Genomic DNA, 17,899 nt, shown 5'->3' on the forward strand with positions numbered 1-17,899 from the left:
CTCTCTCTCTCTTTATTTTTTTAAAAGGAAAGTCTTTCCCTTTTTTGGGTCGTTCACACAGCAGAGAAGGTCCAACTCGATGTGGTCTGTCCAGGTCTCCTCATGACCCCGAGCTGCTTCTGATCAACACACCGCTATATTTACAGCATGGGCACTGGCAGCTGCTCTCCTCTCCTCTGGGTCCTAATGCTCATTGAATTCAATCACTGACAAGTGCAGGAAGGAACAGTGGAGGTAAATTCAAGTTAAATGACTCATAGTGCAGTGAAATGTTTTCCTGTAATGTCTGGTGGTATTGGATTACTATGAGGGTTAGGATTTAGGTATCAGTTGCCCCTTTCACAGCGACGCAAAATCGGAGCTAGAGCCCAGTTAGAGCCAGTTTTTTGGTTTCACACCGGCCAGAGAGCTGGCTCTGGGCTGTAAAAAATGGTGACATGCCCAACTCCAGGATTGAGCTGGGCTAGAAAATGTGTACCACCTATGTCAATGGCCAGAGGAGGGATTTTCCTGACCAACCAGACCAACTCAAACCTCATGCCCGCCATATTTAAAAACACAGCTACTGGGGGCGCTCGTGGCACAGTGGTCAGAGCGTCATAATAAGAGGAAGCCTTGGGCCCCCTTCTGGAGCCAGGCCCGGACGGAGGTCTCATCGGCAGGCGCCTGGTGCACAATCCTTCCGGTATATGTGGCATAGCTCCAGATCAATGAGTTCATCCAGAAATGCTAAAAGCTCTGGTGTGGAAGGGCTGTCCGGGATGACATGTCTCTTCAACATTGCGAGGGAGTCTGGGACAGTGCCTAAGGAGTGGGACACAGGTCGCTGGTTCCTCTATTCAAAAAGCGGGAAAGGAGGGTTCGACCGATAGTCGACCTCAGAATGAAGAGGAACAATGTGGATTCCTTCCTGACCGTGGAACAACAGAAGGGACCAACGCCATTTCGATCCTTACGTATGCCTGCATATTCTAAGAATTTACAATAAAGTTTGATTTGACTTGACTTGACTGATGGACCAGCTTCTCAGTCAAAGCTTGATAAATGCTCCCTGCCATACATGTCCTTGTTCACTCCCCTTTAGATCTACAGTTTGAAGGTGGGTGGAACCAAGCGGACAGGCCCCATCCACTGCACACACACATGTTGTTCAGATCAGAGCTCAAACTAGTTGCAGTTTTAAGGAAGTGAAACTCACACAGTCGCTGACACAGAGAGGAGAAATGGCGCAGGCAGGATTTCAGCTCGACCGGGACATAATCTGCTGTTCTATCTGTCTGGATCTACTGAGGGATCCGGTGACTGTTCCCTGTGGACACAGCTACTGCATGGACTGTATTAAAATCCACTTGGATGAAGAAGGTAAGAAACAAATCTACAGCTGCCCTCAGTGTAGGCACTTGTTTAGCCCGAGGCCTGTGCTGGTGAAAAGCACCATGTTAGCAGATTTAGTGGAGGAACTGAAGAAGACTGCACTCCAAGCTGCTCCTGCTGATCACTGCTACGCTGGACCTGAAGATGTGGCCTGTGATTACTGCACTGGGAGAAAACTGAAAGCCCTCAAGTCCTGTCTGGTCTGTATGGTATCTTATTGTGAGAAACACCTCCAGCCTCATTATGAATCTCCTGCGTTTAAAAAACACAGGCTGGTGGAGCCCTGCAATAATCTCCAGGAGAACATCTGCTCTCGTCATGATGAGGTGATGAACTTGTTCTGCCGTACTGATCAGCATTGTATCTGCTACCTCTGCTCTGTGGACGAACACAAAGGCCACGACACAGTGTCAGCTGCAGCAGAACGGACTGAGAGGCAGAAAGAGCTTGACGTGAGTCGACTAAACATATTTGAATGTTGTTGTTTCTCTTCCACTCCATGGGTCTTAAGAGAGAACGCATCAGACCTTATCCTTGATATTTGGTTTTCAGTGCTTTGTACGTTTGTAAGGAAATATATATATAATCCTATTTACATGTATTTGTTGTTCTAATCGAGGAGGTACACATGGGGAACTCTGAGGTTTTATAAAAGTTTAATCACAATCATTATTATTATCAATAAATAGATGATTCTTTATTTTATTTTCCAACGCTGAGATTCTGCTCAAACAAACTGGTGTGTGGATGAAGTGAATGTGTACATGAAATCATTGAACAACAGTAATTGAACAGAATTAACTGGTGGCTTGTGTGAATGAACTAAAGGTTTGCATCCTCAATAAACACACAAGAACAAAGTGTTTTCTTCTCGTCTTCATTCCAGGGTTTGATCCAAAGATGCTGGATAACATGTGGAACTAACACGAGAGTTTAAGTGAGGCAGATTCCCCCAAAAATGACAGAAAGTCCAGTGTCCATGGTTGCAGGTGGCTGTCTTGGTTTGTGTTGCCCAACCGGTCTGCTTACAAAATAAAAAATAAAGTAAAATTAGCCTACATACTTTCATTGATCACTTCTGCACCCATTTTATTAGACTTCTCTATAGTGTACTGTTATTTTCCACTTTAAAGTCATGGATTGCAGACACAATAACATACGAGGCTACAACTTCTAATAGTGTGCTTTTACTTTGGAAGCTGTGACCGGAACTTGTATTGTTTAGTGTTTTTATTTGGACAGTTGCCATTTCAGCGAGGAGATGAGACTCTTTTTTTTTCCATCCCGTACGAGCAAAACCAACCGGTGAGTTCAGATAAATCCCGTTATTTCAGTTTGTAGATTATGTGTGATCAACATGACAATATCAGGGCGTTCACATTACTGTAGAAAATAAGTTAGACGATTAGAATGCGCCAAAAATCCCCGTCAAACAGAGGGACAACGACAAGCAGTGCGACATGGTTAGCATACTGTAGGTAGGGGGGGGGGGTGTGTTCGATTTTACAGAGCAATTTACTGGTTAGAATCCCCACCGAATCAATGTGTAGGGAAATGATATAAGAACTACATTTTAAAATACATATATATGCACATACATTCACTCTATAGGGACTTGTTGAGTTGTTTTTGTCGGAGAATTTTACTTCCGTTAGAAATAAAACTAACTGGAAGTGACGTCAAGTTTGATAGAGATTTCCACTGCTGTGAAAGAGTGAAGTAAACACTCTTTGATCTCGCCAACGTTCTATAGTTCCAAACAATCGCTTTGATCATGTCTGTTTTTAATGTTTCATGTTGGAAAGACAATGATTGTGATTCGAACAATTTTCGGTGAATAGCAACGTATACTATGCATTGATAACTACCTTGAATACACTTATATTAATTTTGTATATTATAATTTGTTTCTGGAGAATGGCGTCTTGCCGGAAGGGAGGTAGGTTACTCCATCTGTTTTTCTTTCAAATAAAATGTTGGAGGTAAGGGGCGTGTTAGCATGAGTTAGTTTACAGTATGTGTGCATTTTTATTTTCCTTACGCTTCAATTGTCATGTTTGTTAAGGCATTTTCATAAACCACCACAACTAGTGAGTTTAAGATCATACCTTATTATTGCCATCTCAGAGAATGTTGATTGGCCTACTGAGACAAAGAAATGCAGTGTAGTGCCTAACTTTAACCAGAAGTGCATAAGTCAGTAATGTGCTGAGTAATATATATGATGAACAATGATATTTAGGGTACATGTGGAATGTAGTAGAAATGGTTAGGGGGAGATATGAATCAGCAACAGCACTGATATGAATAGACAAAGTATAGTATGAACAGTAGATAGTGCAGGTAAACGTATACCTAAAAGGATGTAAAGGCATACTAGGTCATTCTGGTTAATGTTGGTTGAAAAATCACTTTTTTGTCAATCAGTGAATATCTCCTCACAATCTGCCACTTGTCTGTACTGTGTCTCGCTGAAAAAAAAATCAGCGAATACAAAGCCTAGGCTCTGTAAGCTGGTATGTAAACAAAGGGAATGTGAACGAAGCGGGCCATCTTGGTTTTTCCAGTACTTAAAGGGATAGTTCAGTATTTTTGAAGTGGGATTGTATGAGATACTTAGGTATACTTAACATGTTACATTATGGAGATGGCTTTCAACGCAGTCACATAATGGACCTTGTTGGAGAATTCAAGATAGCATAATTTAGCCTTGTATTGTTGCAGAGGTGACCAGATTTAACAAGTTTTCTATAAACATATATAAATGCTTACCTAAAAAAAATCAGTTCAACAACACTGGATTGACCTTTTTTTACTATTTTTCACTGCTTTAGTTAGCCACCAGGTAGCCGTTTATTTTTTAACTTTATTTCAGGCGTAGTTCGACCATTGTATTACTACGCCAACTCACACCTGTGCAGTCTAGTGTATCACTCCGCCAATCAGCTGAATCAGAGCTACTGCTGTTGAGTAGCCGCTGATTGGTTCTTGTAGTCATTGACGTCATCATGGATCGACAAATAAGCTTGTGAGATAAGGATGTTCAAACGAGGCTAGATTGACGACTACGCGAACCAATTAGAAAGTGCCTCCCACTATAAGGAATGAACGCTACGTCAGAAAGCGGGGTCTTGGGCGCTCGTGGTGAAGTGGTTGGAGCACCCCTCCCCCACCCATAGAGTCTCAGTCCTCTTCATAGCAGACCCGGGTTAGAATCCGGCTCGTGGTCGTTCTCTGCATGTCATTCATGTCACAGAAAAGAAAGCAAGGCCTGATTGGCCTGGTCCTTTTTTGAACGGGCTCCTCTCCAGGGAGATTAGAGAAAGGCCATACTGATCTGCGGGAGAGAAACAAATGTGCAGCCGGAAAGATCAGACTGGTCCCGCCAGGTATTCACCTTTTACACACATTCTTGGATCACATCATTGTAAATAAAAGCTGAATTTATTTTCTTGCGAGGCTAATGATTTTTGCTAACTGGAGATTTATTTTTCTCAAGACACTCATGTTTTATAAAAGTTTCCTGTTTTTTTAAAACTTCACGTTCTCAAATGTTGAGCATGTTTTACCTGAAACTAATGCTCCACTTCATTCATATATGTCCTTGTTCCCTCCCTTTTAGATTCACAGTTTGAAGATGGTTGGAACCAACATGTGGTGACATGCAGCTAGGAGCTGACTGGCCCCATTCACTGTACAAACAGGTGACACTGACTGAGGTGAAATGGCACAGAAAGGACTTAATCTGGACCGGGAAAGCTTCTCTTGTTCCATCTGTCTGGATCTACTGAGGGATCCAGTGACTCTTGCCTGTGGACACAGCTACTGCATGGACTGTATTAAAACCCACTGGGATGGAGAGGATCGTAAACAAATCTACAGCTGCCCTCAGTGTAGGCACACCTTCACCCCAAGGCCTGTGCTGGTGAAAAGCACCATGTTGGCAGATTTAGTGGAGGAACTGAAGAAGACTGGACTCCAAGCTGCTCCTGCTGATCACTGCTACGCTGGACCTGAAGATGTGGCCTGTGATTACTGCACCGGGAGAAAACGGAAAGCTTCCAAGTCCTGTCTGGTGTGTCTGACCTCTTACTGTGAGAAACACCTCCAGCCTCATTTTGATGTGGTTCCATTAAAGAAACACAAGCTGGTGGAACCCTCCAAAGATCTCCAGGAGAACCTCTGCTGTCTTCATGATGAGGTGATGAATTTGTTCTGCCGTACTGATCAGCATTGTATCTGCTACCTCTGCTCTGTGGATGAACACAAAGGCCACGACACAGTGTCAGCTGAAGCAGAACGAACTGAGAGGCAGAAAGAGCTTGACGTGAGTCGACTAAACATCCAGCAGAGAATCACGGACAGAGAAAAAGATTTGAAGCTGCTCCAACAGCAGGTGGAGGATATCAATGGCGCTGCTGATGAAGCAGTGGAGCACAGTGAGAAGACCTTCACTGAGCTAATCCGTGTCATCCAGAAAAGAAGCTCTGATTTGAAGGATCAACTCAGATCAATACAGGAATTTGAAGTGAGTCGAGTCAAAGATCTTCAGGAGAAGCTGGAGCAGGAGATCACTCTGCTGAAGAGGAAAGAAGCTGAGCTGAGGACACTGTCAAACACAGAAAATCACAACCAGTTTCTAACGGTCTTCCCCTCACTGCCACCACTCAGTGACTATACACACTCATCCAGTATCAATATACATGCTCTAAACCACTTTGAAGATGTGACAGCAGCTGTGTCACAAGCCAGAGATAAACTACAGGACGTCCTGAGACAGACATGGACGGACCTGTCACTGATAGAGACTGAAGTGGATGTTTTACTGCCACAACCAGAGCCCAAGACCAGAGCGGACATCTTAAGATTTTCACGCGAAATCAAACTTGATCCAAACACAGCGAGCACACATCTGTTTTTATCTGAGGGGAACATGAAAGCAAAAAGAATTGGACAAAATCCGACTTATTCTACCCACACAGACAGATTCACGGCATTTTGTCAGGTCCTGAGTAAAGAGAGTCTGACTGGATGTTGTTACTGGGAGGTGGAGTGGAGAGGGAGAGGGGTTTCTGTAGCAGTCGCATACAAGAATATCAGCAGAGGAAGAAGTGAAAGTAGATTTGGATTCAATGAAAAATCTTGGACGTTGGATTGTAACAAAACAAGTTATGACTTTTGGTACAACCAAGTCCAAACTTCCGTCCCAGGTCCTCGGTCCTCCAGAGTAGGAGTGTACCTGGATCACAGTGCAGGTCTTCTGTCCTTCTACGACGTCTCTGAAACCATGACCATGACTCTCCTTCACAGAGTCCAGGCAACGTTCACTCAGCCGCTCTACGCTGGACTTTGTCTGTACAAGTTTGGAGACACCTCTGAGTTTTGTAAACTCACATAGACAGTTATTAAAGTTAATTCATTGACAGTGGGACAAACTCTGTTTTCACCCTTTAAATTATTTGTATTCATGTGTGTTGCTGAGAGCTTGTTGTGGCATTTCCTCTACTGCAGAGATCAGCTGTCAATCAAACGTGATGGGTGGGACTTTGAAATCTTCTCATTTGCTGTTTAGATGTTTTAAGTGTCTTTAGGTGGAGTTGCGTCGTGTGTCTGTTTATCATCATTGCTGCTGAACATGTAGTTAGTCTACCTACCATTTGACCATGTCAGCCATTAGGTATAAATAAGCTAATTGTGTCTATACAACTCAGAAAAGACCCTGGCATTACTCTGAGCCTAATGTCACGGCTTCGTTCCGTTCATTAACTTACTGATGAATAAGTTTACTGATTTAACAAGTTCCCTCAGTGAGAATGTAGCGCTCAGACAATATTGTCAGGTCCGCATTTGGGTATAAAAGAGAGGGAGGAAGACGGCGTGGGAGCTGAGCTGGTGAGAGGACTAAGACGAGGGTAGGAAACGTAGCTCACGTTTCCGTAAATAAGGAGTCAGTTGTAGTTTATTTAAGGTTGATGGCATATCAGCCCCAAAAACTGCAAGTGTTCCTGCCTGATAGTGCATGTTGCCGTATCGTTCAGCACGGACGTTACTAGAAGCTGCATGAAGCTCCGGAGCAGTTAGTTAGCACAGTTAGCTGAGAGGAGTCGTCATTAGCTAAACCAGCCAACAGCCCGACGCCACTGGACCTGCCGTGGACCACCGGCCAGATAGCTGGTGTAGCCACGTGGATGCTACACCTTCCTCTGGTGAAGAGGACTCGGCATCTTGTTTCCCTTTTCCCCGACCGTGAACTTCCGCAGACATTCGAAATGGACGTTGTGAGTAAAGTGCTGTAGCTCAAAGGACCGAAGAGGACTCATCGTCAACAGGCCTGCAACGGGGGGTGTTTGAAAGGACTATTTTCTTTGTTTATTAATATTATATGCCGGCTTAGTTTAGGTACAAAGGTTCTGTTTAAGCTGTGGTATAACAAAAAGGGTTGAATTGTATGCCCATTCATTTTGTATTTTATTTTATAAGAGAATTAAGTAAACATTTAATTACTTACCCTTTGTGTTTGTCTGTTTAATCCTCGGGGGAATTGTTTATATGATACATGTTTAAGAATATTAAGGGTACTGTTGTCACAGGTATAAATATATATAGGGAATCCAAACTAATATTGAAGAAAATAAGTTGGGTTGAAGAACCTAGGGCCCTGCCCTCTATAATGTTGGGGTAAAAGGGGCTACATACGTAAAGATTTGTTTTCATATTGGACTTGAGTGAAGTTTTCTTCAACCACAAAACTGTTTAACACCCTCAACATAACACATTATCTGTCCCATTCTCTGTCTACAGTTTGAATTTGCCTTCCTCAGTAAGGCAACTGCTACAAGCCATCAGAAACATCTACAAAAAATCCTTCTTAACACAGATTGCTAAATTATTATTTATTTATTGTTGAATTATTTTAAATTGTCTTAATTGTTTTATCCCTCATTTGATTTTGAAGGATTTTGTGTAGTGTGTAATTCATACTCCGGGGCAGAATGTGGCGCTAGTGCGCCATTGAGCTGGACGCCAACTGCCTTAAAATCACAAGAAGAAGAAGCATACCGGAAACCCGTTTGAACAGGCGGTACAAGAAGAAGAAAGTTGTTGTTTTCCGTGTTTCCTGAACCTTACGAGGCTCAGTGACCGCTGAGCAGCTCCTGTTTGTCTTTGTTCACACGAAAACACACTGAAGAAAGAAGAACAAAGAAGAACAAGGTGAAACGGATCCAACAGTTTAACTTCCAGCGAGGAGACTTTTTACCTCATCAGGCAGAGCAAAACAAACTGGTGAGTTCTGTTAAGATCAGTCTCGATATTTCTTACTCTGTAGATTCGGTGAGTCTAAGATCAATATGATATTATGTAGGCGTTCTCACCACTGCTTCAGTGAAGGTAGCCTACATCATTCTACCATCGGTGTATGAGTGTGTGTATGAATGGGTGAATGTGGTAAGATATGTAAAGCGCTTTGGGGCTGAGAAAATCGGCTAGAAAGCGCTATATAAGTCAAGTCCATTTACCATTTACCATTTTACATGATTAAAATATGCGCCGAACTTTTACAGAAGGACAAACTGTCTGCGCCACATGGCCAGCTCACTAAAGTTTGACTGTTGGATTTCAAAAAGCAACTTTCAGGTTATATACCCCATGACTCAATGTGTGCTTAATGAGGAAACGCTAGATTTTAAATGTATAAACAAATGCACATTAAAGTGACGTATAGAGTTGTAGTTGCGAGATACATTTTCTACCGCATTTAAAAAAATTAAACTAGAAGTGACGTCATGCACGATAGAGCGTTGAAGGCTCTGATCTCCACCGCACAGTCACGTTGTTCATCTAACGTTCTAGTTCCAAACAGTCCCTCTTTGTTGCAACGTGTTCAGGCGGGAAACAGCAGTGATTATATGTTCAGCAATTTTCGGTGAGAAACACATAATTTGCATTGATTTCTATGCTAACTAAACTCAAACTATTTAGGTATATAGATACTACAATGACCTGCGTTCCAAATCGCACACCCTTTCTTTTTTTTCTATTCTACATACTACAGCGCAGACCACAAAAATAATCTAGTTAGCAAACAATTGGGACATACTTTTACTTATGTACTTTTAAATCTTATTTCTACCGAACTAAATAGCAGAAGGTATGGGTATTGGAACGCAGGGCCAGTTTCTGGAAAATGCTGTATGAATAATTTATTGCTGTTTAGCATAAATCATTGGATATCTACTTAGTATAGATTAAGCCCTAAATAGCCCTCACGATCTTGGAAATGTCTGCCTCATTTTAGATTATGTCAATCCAAAATTAATTTATGGATTTCTGTTGCTCGGAAATGAATTTATCACCTTTTTTTGCTGGCTGTGTAAAAGGTATTTGTTTAATAAATTTGGTTTATTTTCTATAATCTTGAATGTTGTGAAGTTGAGCATGTTTTAACTCTATAGTCCATATCTTTGTTCCCTCCCCTTTAGATCTGCAGTTTGACTCTTGCTGACACCGGGAGGTGAAATGGCGCAGAAAAGAGTTAAGCTGGACCGGGAAAGCTTCTCTTGTTCCATCTGTCTGGATCTACTGAGGGATCCGGCGACTCTTGCCTGTGGACACAGCTACTGCATGGACTGTATTAAAACCCACTGGGATGGAGATGAGCCTGAACAAATCTACAGCTGCCCTCAGTGTAGGTACTTATTCACCCCGAGGCCTGTGTTGGTGAAAAGTACCATGTTGGCAGATTTAGTAGAAGAACTGAAGAAGACTGGACCCCAAGCTGCTCCTGCTGATCACTGCTATGCTGGACCTGAAGATGTGGCCTGTGATTACTGCTCTAGTAGAAAACGGAAAGCTTTCAAGTCCTGCCTGGTGTGTCTGACCTCTTACTGTGAAAAACACCTCCAGCCTCATCACAGTGTGGTTCCATTACAGAAACACAAGCTGGTGGAGCCCTCCAAAGATCTCCAGGAGAACCTCTGCTGTCTTCATGATGAGGTGATGAACTTGTTCTGCCGTACTGATCAGCAGTGTATCTGCTACCTCTGCTCTGTGGACGAACACAAAGGCCACGACACAGTGTCAGCTGAAGCAGAACGAACTGAGAGGCAGAAAGAGCTCGACGTGAGTCGACTTAACATCCAGCAGAGAATCACGGACAGAGAAAAAGATGTGAAGCGGCTCCAACAGCAGGTGGAGGCTTTCAATGGCTCTGCTGATGAAGCAGTGGAGCACAGTGAGAAGACCTTCACTGAGCTGATCCGTGGCATCCAGATAAGAAGCTCCGATTTGAAGGATCAACTCGTATCAATACAGGAATTTGAAGTGAGTCGAGTCAAAGATCTTCAGGAGAAGTTGGAGCAGGAGATCATTCTGCTGAAGAGGAAAGAAGCTGAGCTGAGGGCACTCTCAAACACAGAAGATCAAAACTATTTTCTAACGGACTTCCCCTCACTGCCACCACTCAGTGACTATACACACTCATCCAGCTTAAATGCACATGCTCTAAACGACTTTGAAGATGTGACAGAGGCTGTGTCAGAAGCCAGAGATGAACTACAGGACGCACTGAGACAGATATCGACGGACCTGTCACTGCTAACGACTGAAGTGGATGTTTTAGAACCACAACCAGAGCTCAAGATCAGATCTGATTTCTTAAGATATGCATGTCAAATCACACTGAATCCAAACACAGCAAATGCAGATCTGTTATTATCTGAGGGGAACAGGAAAGCAACAAGAATGAGGAGAGAACAGCCTCATTCCAGTCACACAGAGAGATTCACTTGTTATTATCAGGCCCTGAGTAAAGAGAGGCTGACTGGACCTTGTTACTTTGAGGTGGAGTGGACAGGGAGAGGAGCTTATGTAGCAGTCGCATACAAGAGTATCAGCAGAGCAGGGAGTGAAAGTAGATTTGGACAAAATGACAAATCCTGGATGTTAGATTGTGACCTAGACAATAGAAGTTATACTACTCACATACTTACTCATACACTTTGGCACAACAAAGTCCAACGTCAAACCCACTCGTATCAGCCGTACTACAGAATAGGAGTGTACCTGGATCACAGTGCAGGTCTTCTGTCCTTCTACAGCGTCTTCTGTGACTCCGAGTTCATGAGACTCATCCACAGAGTTCAGACCAGATTCACTCATTCGCTCTACGCTGGAGTTTGTCTTTATGATCAAGGAGATACTGCTGAGTGCATGCTACTCAAATAGACACAAGTGATATACGAGGTAGCTCAGCTGTCAATCAAATGTGATGGGCGGGAGTTTGACATCTTATTTGTTGTGTAAGTGTTTGAGTGTCTTTAGGTGGCTCTCCTTCCTGTGTCTGTTTAGCCATGGAGGCTATCACTGCTCATGATGACTTTAGGGTTGCGTTCCGAATCGCATACTCTTTCTTTATTCTATTCTACATACTACATCCAACGATAAAAAGAATCTAGTTAGGATGCAGTAGGCATACTATTGGGACATACTTTACTCTCTTATTTCATCATAACATTGCGCCTTGATCTCGCCTCTTGCTTTTATATCCGTCGCATCCCCGTTTGTTTTCATATGGAGGCTTCGTCGATGTGACGTCACTTCACGTGCGCACTGGATTGTGGGTCAGAATCGCCCAAATAGGATGCAGTTTTCAACACTAACCATCTTGGCCGCATGAAGTAGGACATCCGGGTACTTCTAACCATCCTAAATCTGGCCACAAGAATCCGGACATCCTAAATCTTTTTTCTACATGCGATTCGGAACGCAACCTAGTTTAGATTAACTGAAATGTTTCTGCATGAACATGGAGACTTCTCTGTACTCTAAATCATTTTTGAAGATTTGTTCGGATGTATTTGTACGTATTTGAATGTTGTTGTTTCTCTTCCACTGCATGGTTCGAAAGAGAGAACGCACAAGACCTTATCCTCGATATTTGGTTTTCAGAGCTTTGAACATATGTAAGGAAATGTATAATCACATTTACATTTATTTGTTGTTCTAATAGAAGTGCAGAAGTGTAATTACAATCATTATTATTATCAATAAGGAGATGATTCTTTATTTTCTTTGACATTTCTGAGATTCTTCTCATACAAACTTATTCTGTACATGAATAATGAAACAGACTTTACTGATTCGATGTGTGAACAAACCAAATGTTTTTATTCTGAATAAACAAACGGAAACCAAGTGCTTTCTTCTCGTCTTCATTGCAGGGTTTCATACAAATCTGCTGGATATCATTTGGAAGTTAAATTAGCGTTTAACTGAGGCCCTCCTGAAACACCATACAGTCCAGTGTTCATGTTTGCTGGTGGCTATCTCTGGTCTTCTCTCCATGCATGAATGCTGACCATCATCATCTGTATTGTCTTTTGAAACTACGTAAAGATTTGTTTTCATATTGGACTTGAGTGAAGTTTTCTTCAACCACAAAACCGTCTTGAACATCCTAAACATAACTTATCTGTCCCATTCTCTGTGTCCACAGTTTGAATTTGCCGTCCTCAGTAAGGCAACTGCTACAAGCCATCAGAAACATCTACAAAAAATCTTTCCTTCTTAACACAGATTGCTAAATTATTATGTATTTATTATTCATTGTTGATTTTTTTTAAATTGTCTTAATTGTTTTATCCCTCATTTGATTTTGAAGGATTGTTTGTGTAGTGTGTAATTCATACTCCGGGGCAGAATGTAGCGCTAGTGCGCCATTGAGCTGGACGCCAACTGCCTTAAAATCAGAAGAAGAAGAAGCATACCGGAAACCAGTCTGAACAGGCGGTAAAAGAAGAAGAAATGTGTTGTTTTCCGTGTTTCCTGAACCTTACGAGGCTCAGTGACCGCTGAGCAGCTCCTGTTTGTATTTGTTCACCCGAAAACACTGAAGAAAGAACAAGGCGAAACGGATCCAACAGTTTAACTTCCAGCGAGGAGAATACTTTTTACCTCATCAGGCAGAGCAAAACAAACTGGTGAGTTCTGTTAAGATCATTCTCGATATTTCTTACTCTGTAGATTCGGTGAGTCTAAGATCAACATGATATCATGTAGGCGTTCTCACCACTGCTTCAGTGAAGGTAGCCTACATGATTAAAATATGCGCCGAATATTTGCCGAACTTTTGCAGAAGGACAAACTGTCTGCGCCACATGGCCAGCTCACTAAAGTTTGACTGTTGGATTTCAAAAAGCAACTTTCAGGTTATATACCCCATGACTCAATGTGTGTTTAATGAGGAAACGCTAGATTTTAAATGTATAAACGTAAATGCACAGTAAAGTGACGCATAGAGTTGTTGTTGCGAGATACATTTTCTACCGCGTTTTACAAAATTAAACTAGAAGTGACGTCATGCACGATAGAGCGTTGATAGTGTCAACAGGCTTTGATCTCCACCGCACAGTCACGCTGTTCATCTAACGTTCTAGTTCCAAACAGTCCCTCTTTGTTGCAACGTGTTCAGGCGGGAAACACAGCAGTGATTATATGTTCAGCAATTTTCGGTGAGAAACACATAATTTGCATTGATTTCTATGCTAACTAAACTCAAACTAATTAGGTATATAGATACTACAATGTCCCTGCGTTCCAAATCGCACACCCTTTCTTTTTTTTCTATTCTACATACTACAGCGCTGACCACAAAAATAATCTAGTTAGCAAACAATTGGGACATACTTTTACTTAAAGCTGCAGTTGAGAGTTTTTTTCTGTAATATTTTGCAAAACTGTCATAATAGCCATTCAGCTATATGTAGGTGAAGTGGTCTGAAAATATATTTTTATCACTTTGCTCCCCCCTGCCTCTGTGTGCTGCCCCCCAAAATTGCCACCGCTCATGTTAATTTTGACCAATCAGAGCGAGGTCAGATTCTCCGTTCTTATTGGCTGTGGGACCTTGGCAACGACGTTGATGCGTCAGTTGCGTGAGCGTTCACGACCCTAGCAGTCTGACACTAGCCTACTGTTTGGTACAAGGCTACTACGGCGGACAGCGAGTAGCAGTCTTCACAAACGAACCCTCAATTTACCATTCCCAGGATACCAACAACTAACACCGCTAAGACAGCAAAAAAACGAGGAAAGACGAATGTTGAAAAGTTAACTGCTGAAAGGGAGACGGAGAGAGCTTGAAAAAAAGTACACCAGCCATGTCTTCTTGCCCTATCACATCAAGACCTCTCCGACCGCGACCTTGTCCCCTTCCTCTGCCCCTAGGCTGCCTGCCGCTAGCAGCAGGACGTCGGCTGGCCCTATATAGCCCTCGTCCTGTGCTCAGTGTTGCCAACTCAAAGCGATTTTGTCGCTATATTTAGTGACTTGTCAGCCCCCCTGGCGACTTTTTTTTTCAAAACAGCGACAAGCGACAAATCTAGCTTTTGGTGACTTTTTTCGCCAAAGCAAGTATCACCACTTCTCAACGAGCAGCGGGAGCACTGACACGCAGCCCGCTCCTCGCGCAGCAGCCCCGAGCAGCCCCTCCCAGCTGCGGTCAGAGCAGGAGCATAGATAGTAGGAGATACACACACACCTCTCCGCTCTGTTACAATTAGTTTGCTATCTTGCCTGGCTGTTACAGCTACTTTTGTTAGGCCTACCAGCACACTTACAATGATTTTAAGCTAACATACATGGTATGTCTGTGATTAAAATGTATGCTCAATATGTACGTATGTAGTTATCATTACTAATGTTTTATCACCTCGGAATCGGACATGGTGTTTGTCTCCTGTCAATGTAACTGCATTCACATGAACGCGCATAGCTGTCGTTCAGAGGGAGGAGCTACAGCAGGTAGAGCGTTGGGAAAACAGCCGTTGGGATCCCAACGGCTGAAACGATCAACTGCAGCTTTAAGTACTTTTAAATCTTATTTCTACCGAACTAAATAGCAGAATGTATGGTTATTGGAACGCAGGGCCAGTTTCAGGAAAATGCTGTATGAATCCTTTTTTTTTCTTCATAAATAGCCTTTATTTTTGGAACAAATGAGTTTATGATTAAACTTTATTGCTGTTTAGCATCGATCATTGGATATCTACATGGTATAAATTAAGCCCTAAATTGCCCTCACGATCTTGGAAATGTCTGCCTCATTTATTATTTGGATTATGTCAATCCAAAATTAATTTATGGATTTCTGTCGATCGGAAGTGAATTTATCACCTTTTATTACTGGCGGTGTAAAAGGCTGTCTAAAATCTTGAATGTTGTGAAGTTGAGCATGTTTTAACTCTGTAGTCCATATCTTTGTTCCCTCCCCTTTAGATCTGCAGTTTGACTCTTGCTGACACCGGGAGGTGAGATGGCGCAGAAAAGAGTTAAGATGGACCGGGAAAGCTTCTCTTGTTCTATCTGTCTGGATCTACTGAGGGATCCGGCGACTGTTCCCTGTGGACACAGCTACTGCATGGACTGTATTCAAACCCACTGGGATGTAGAGGAGCCTGAACAAATCTACACCTGCCCTCAGTGTAGGCACTTGTTCATCCCAAGGCCTGAGCTGGTGAAAAGTACCATGTTAGCAAATTTAGTAGAGGAACTGAAGAAGACTGGACTCCAAGCTGCTCCTGCTGATCATTGCTACGCTGGACCTGAAGATGTGGCCTGTGATTACTGCTCTAGTAGAAAACGGAAAGCTTTCAAGTCCTGTCTGGTGTGTCTGACCTCTTACTGTGAGAAACACCTCCAGCCTCATTACAATGTGGTTCCATTAAAGAAACACAAGCTGGTGGAACCCTCCAAAGATCTCCAGGAGAACCTCTGCTCTCGTCATGATGAGGTGATGAAGTTGTTCTGCCGTACTGATCAGCAGTCTATCTGCTACCTCTGCTCTTTGGACGAACACAAAGGCCACGACACAGTGTCAGCTGCAGCAGAACGGAATGAGAGGGAGAAAGAGCTGGAGGAGAGTCGACTTAACATCCAGCAGAAAATCCAGGACAGAGAAAAAGATGTGAAGCGGCTCCAACAGCAGGTGGAGACTTTCAATGGCTCTGCTGATAAAGCAGTGGAGCACAGTGAGAAGACCTTCACTGAGCTGATCCGTGTCATCCAGATAAAAAGCTCTGATTTGAAGGATCAACTCGTATCAATACAGGAATTTGAAGTGGGTCGAGTCAAAGCTATTCAGGAGATGCTGGAGGAGGAGATCATTCTGCTGAAGAGGAAAGAAGCTGAGCTGAGGACGCTCTCAAACACAGAAGATCACAACCATTTTCTAATGGACTTCCCCTCACTGCCACCACTCAGTGACTATACACACTCATCCAGCATCAATATGCATGCTCTAAACTACTTTGAGGATTTGCCAGCAGCTGTGTCACAGGCCAGAGATAAACTACAGGACGCTCTGAAACAGACATGGACGGACCTGTCACTGATAGAGACAGAAGTGGATGTTTTACTGCCACAACCAGAGCCCAAGACCAGAGCTGACTTCTTAAGATATGCATGTCAATTGACACTGGATCCAAACACAGCGAGCAGACATATGCTATTGTCTGAGGGGAACAGGAAAGCAACAACTACTGGTCCAAATGTGTCTTATCCCAGTCACCCCGACAGATTCACTAGTTATTATCAGGCCCTGAGTAAAGAGAGGCTGACTGGACGTTGTTACTGGGAGGTGGAGTGGAGCGGGGACGGACTTTCTGTAGCAGTCGCATACAAGAACATCAGCAGAGCAAACCGTGAAAGTAAATTTGGATACAATGACATATCTTGGTGTTTAGATAGTGAGGCACACTCTAATGTCTTTTGGTACAACAAAGTCGAAACTCCCGCCCCAGGTCCTTATTCCTACAGAATGGGAGTGTACCTGGATCACAGTGCAGGTGTTCTGTCCTTCTACAGCGTCTCCAAAACCAACACCATGACTCTCCTTCACAGAGTCCAGACAACGTTCACTGAGCCTCTCTATGTTGGACTTGGTCTTTACCTGTTTGAGGACACTGTTGAGTTCACTAGACTCAAATAGACAGAAGTCTGTATTGAAGGGACAGTGGGTTAAACTCTGTGTTTTAATCCTTAAACGGGCTTGACTACAGTTGTCCCACAGCCCGAAACTTTGACCCATATTCTAGCGGTGTCTATCGCCGTCCAGCCTAAACCTCGTTCTTCCAGTAAGGGTAGGGTCATAAACCCTGCCCTTCCAGTAAGGGTAGGGTCAGCGGTGGAAACAGATTCTTAAAAGCGAGCTGTCCCGCTCTGAGCTGCTCCGACCTGACCCTCTCTGCTCGGTGGAAACAAGGCATAAAACAGCTCATGATGACTTTAGTTTAGATATGGCATGAACACGGAAACTTTCTGTGCTTTAATGGATTGTTGAACTACCTATTATTCTCCTTACTTCTTGCAATTATAGGTGAGAAATTGAATGCTGAAGGGAAATGTGATTCTACAGCAATAAATGTAATATTCCACCAAGTATCTTTTGGCTCCTTACTAGTTCAACATACACAACATATGTGGAACTCGCTAGAGAGTTTAATTTAAGCATATCCTCACAACTAACAAA

General features: G+C 43.0%; 2 protein-coding genes across 2 annotated transcripts; both read left to right on the top strand.

Moving 5' to 3' along the window:
* Positions 1-1,223: 1,223 nt before the first annotated feature.
* Positions 1,224-5,035, top strand: LOC307255482 (E3 ubiquitin/ISG15 ligase TRIM25-like; the record flags this gene model as incomplete). Its single annotated transcript, XM_080034167.1, has 2 exons — positions 1,224-1,826; positions 4,997-5,035. 2 exons carry the CDS (start codon positions 1,224-1,226, stop codon positions 5,033-5,035), a joined length of 642 nt encoding a protein of 213 aa, XP_079890293.1.
* Positions 2,631-17,359, top strand: LOC307255483 (uncharacterized protein; the record flags this gene model as incomplete). Its single annotated transcript, XM_080034168.1, has 7 exons — positions 2,631-2,679; positions 4,997-6,758; positions 10,187-11,315; positions 11,472-11,547; positions 12,869-12,887; positions 13,396-13,400; positions 15,665-17,359. The coding sequence occupies exons 2-7, from the start codon at positions 5,099-5,101 to the stop codon at positions 17,357-17,359; spliced, it is 4,584 nt and encodes a 1,527-aa protein (XP_079890294.1). The 5' UTR covers positions 2,631-2,679; positions 4,997-5,098.
* Between the last annotated feature and the right edge of the window lie 540 nt (positions 17,360-17,899).

This window comes from Ammodytes marinus (assembly GCF_949987685.1).
Source record: "Ammodytes marinus genome assembly, chromosome: 9".
In the NCBI taxonomy this organism is placed as follows: domain Eukaryota; kingdom Metazoa; phylum Chordata; class Actinopteri; order Uranoscopiformes; family Ammodytidae; genus Ammodytes; species Ammodytes marinus.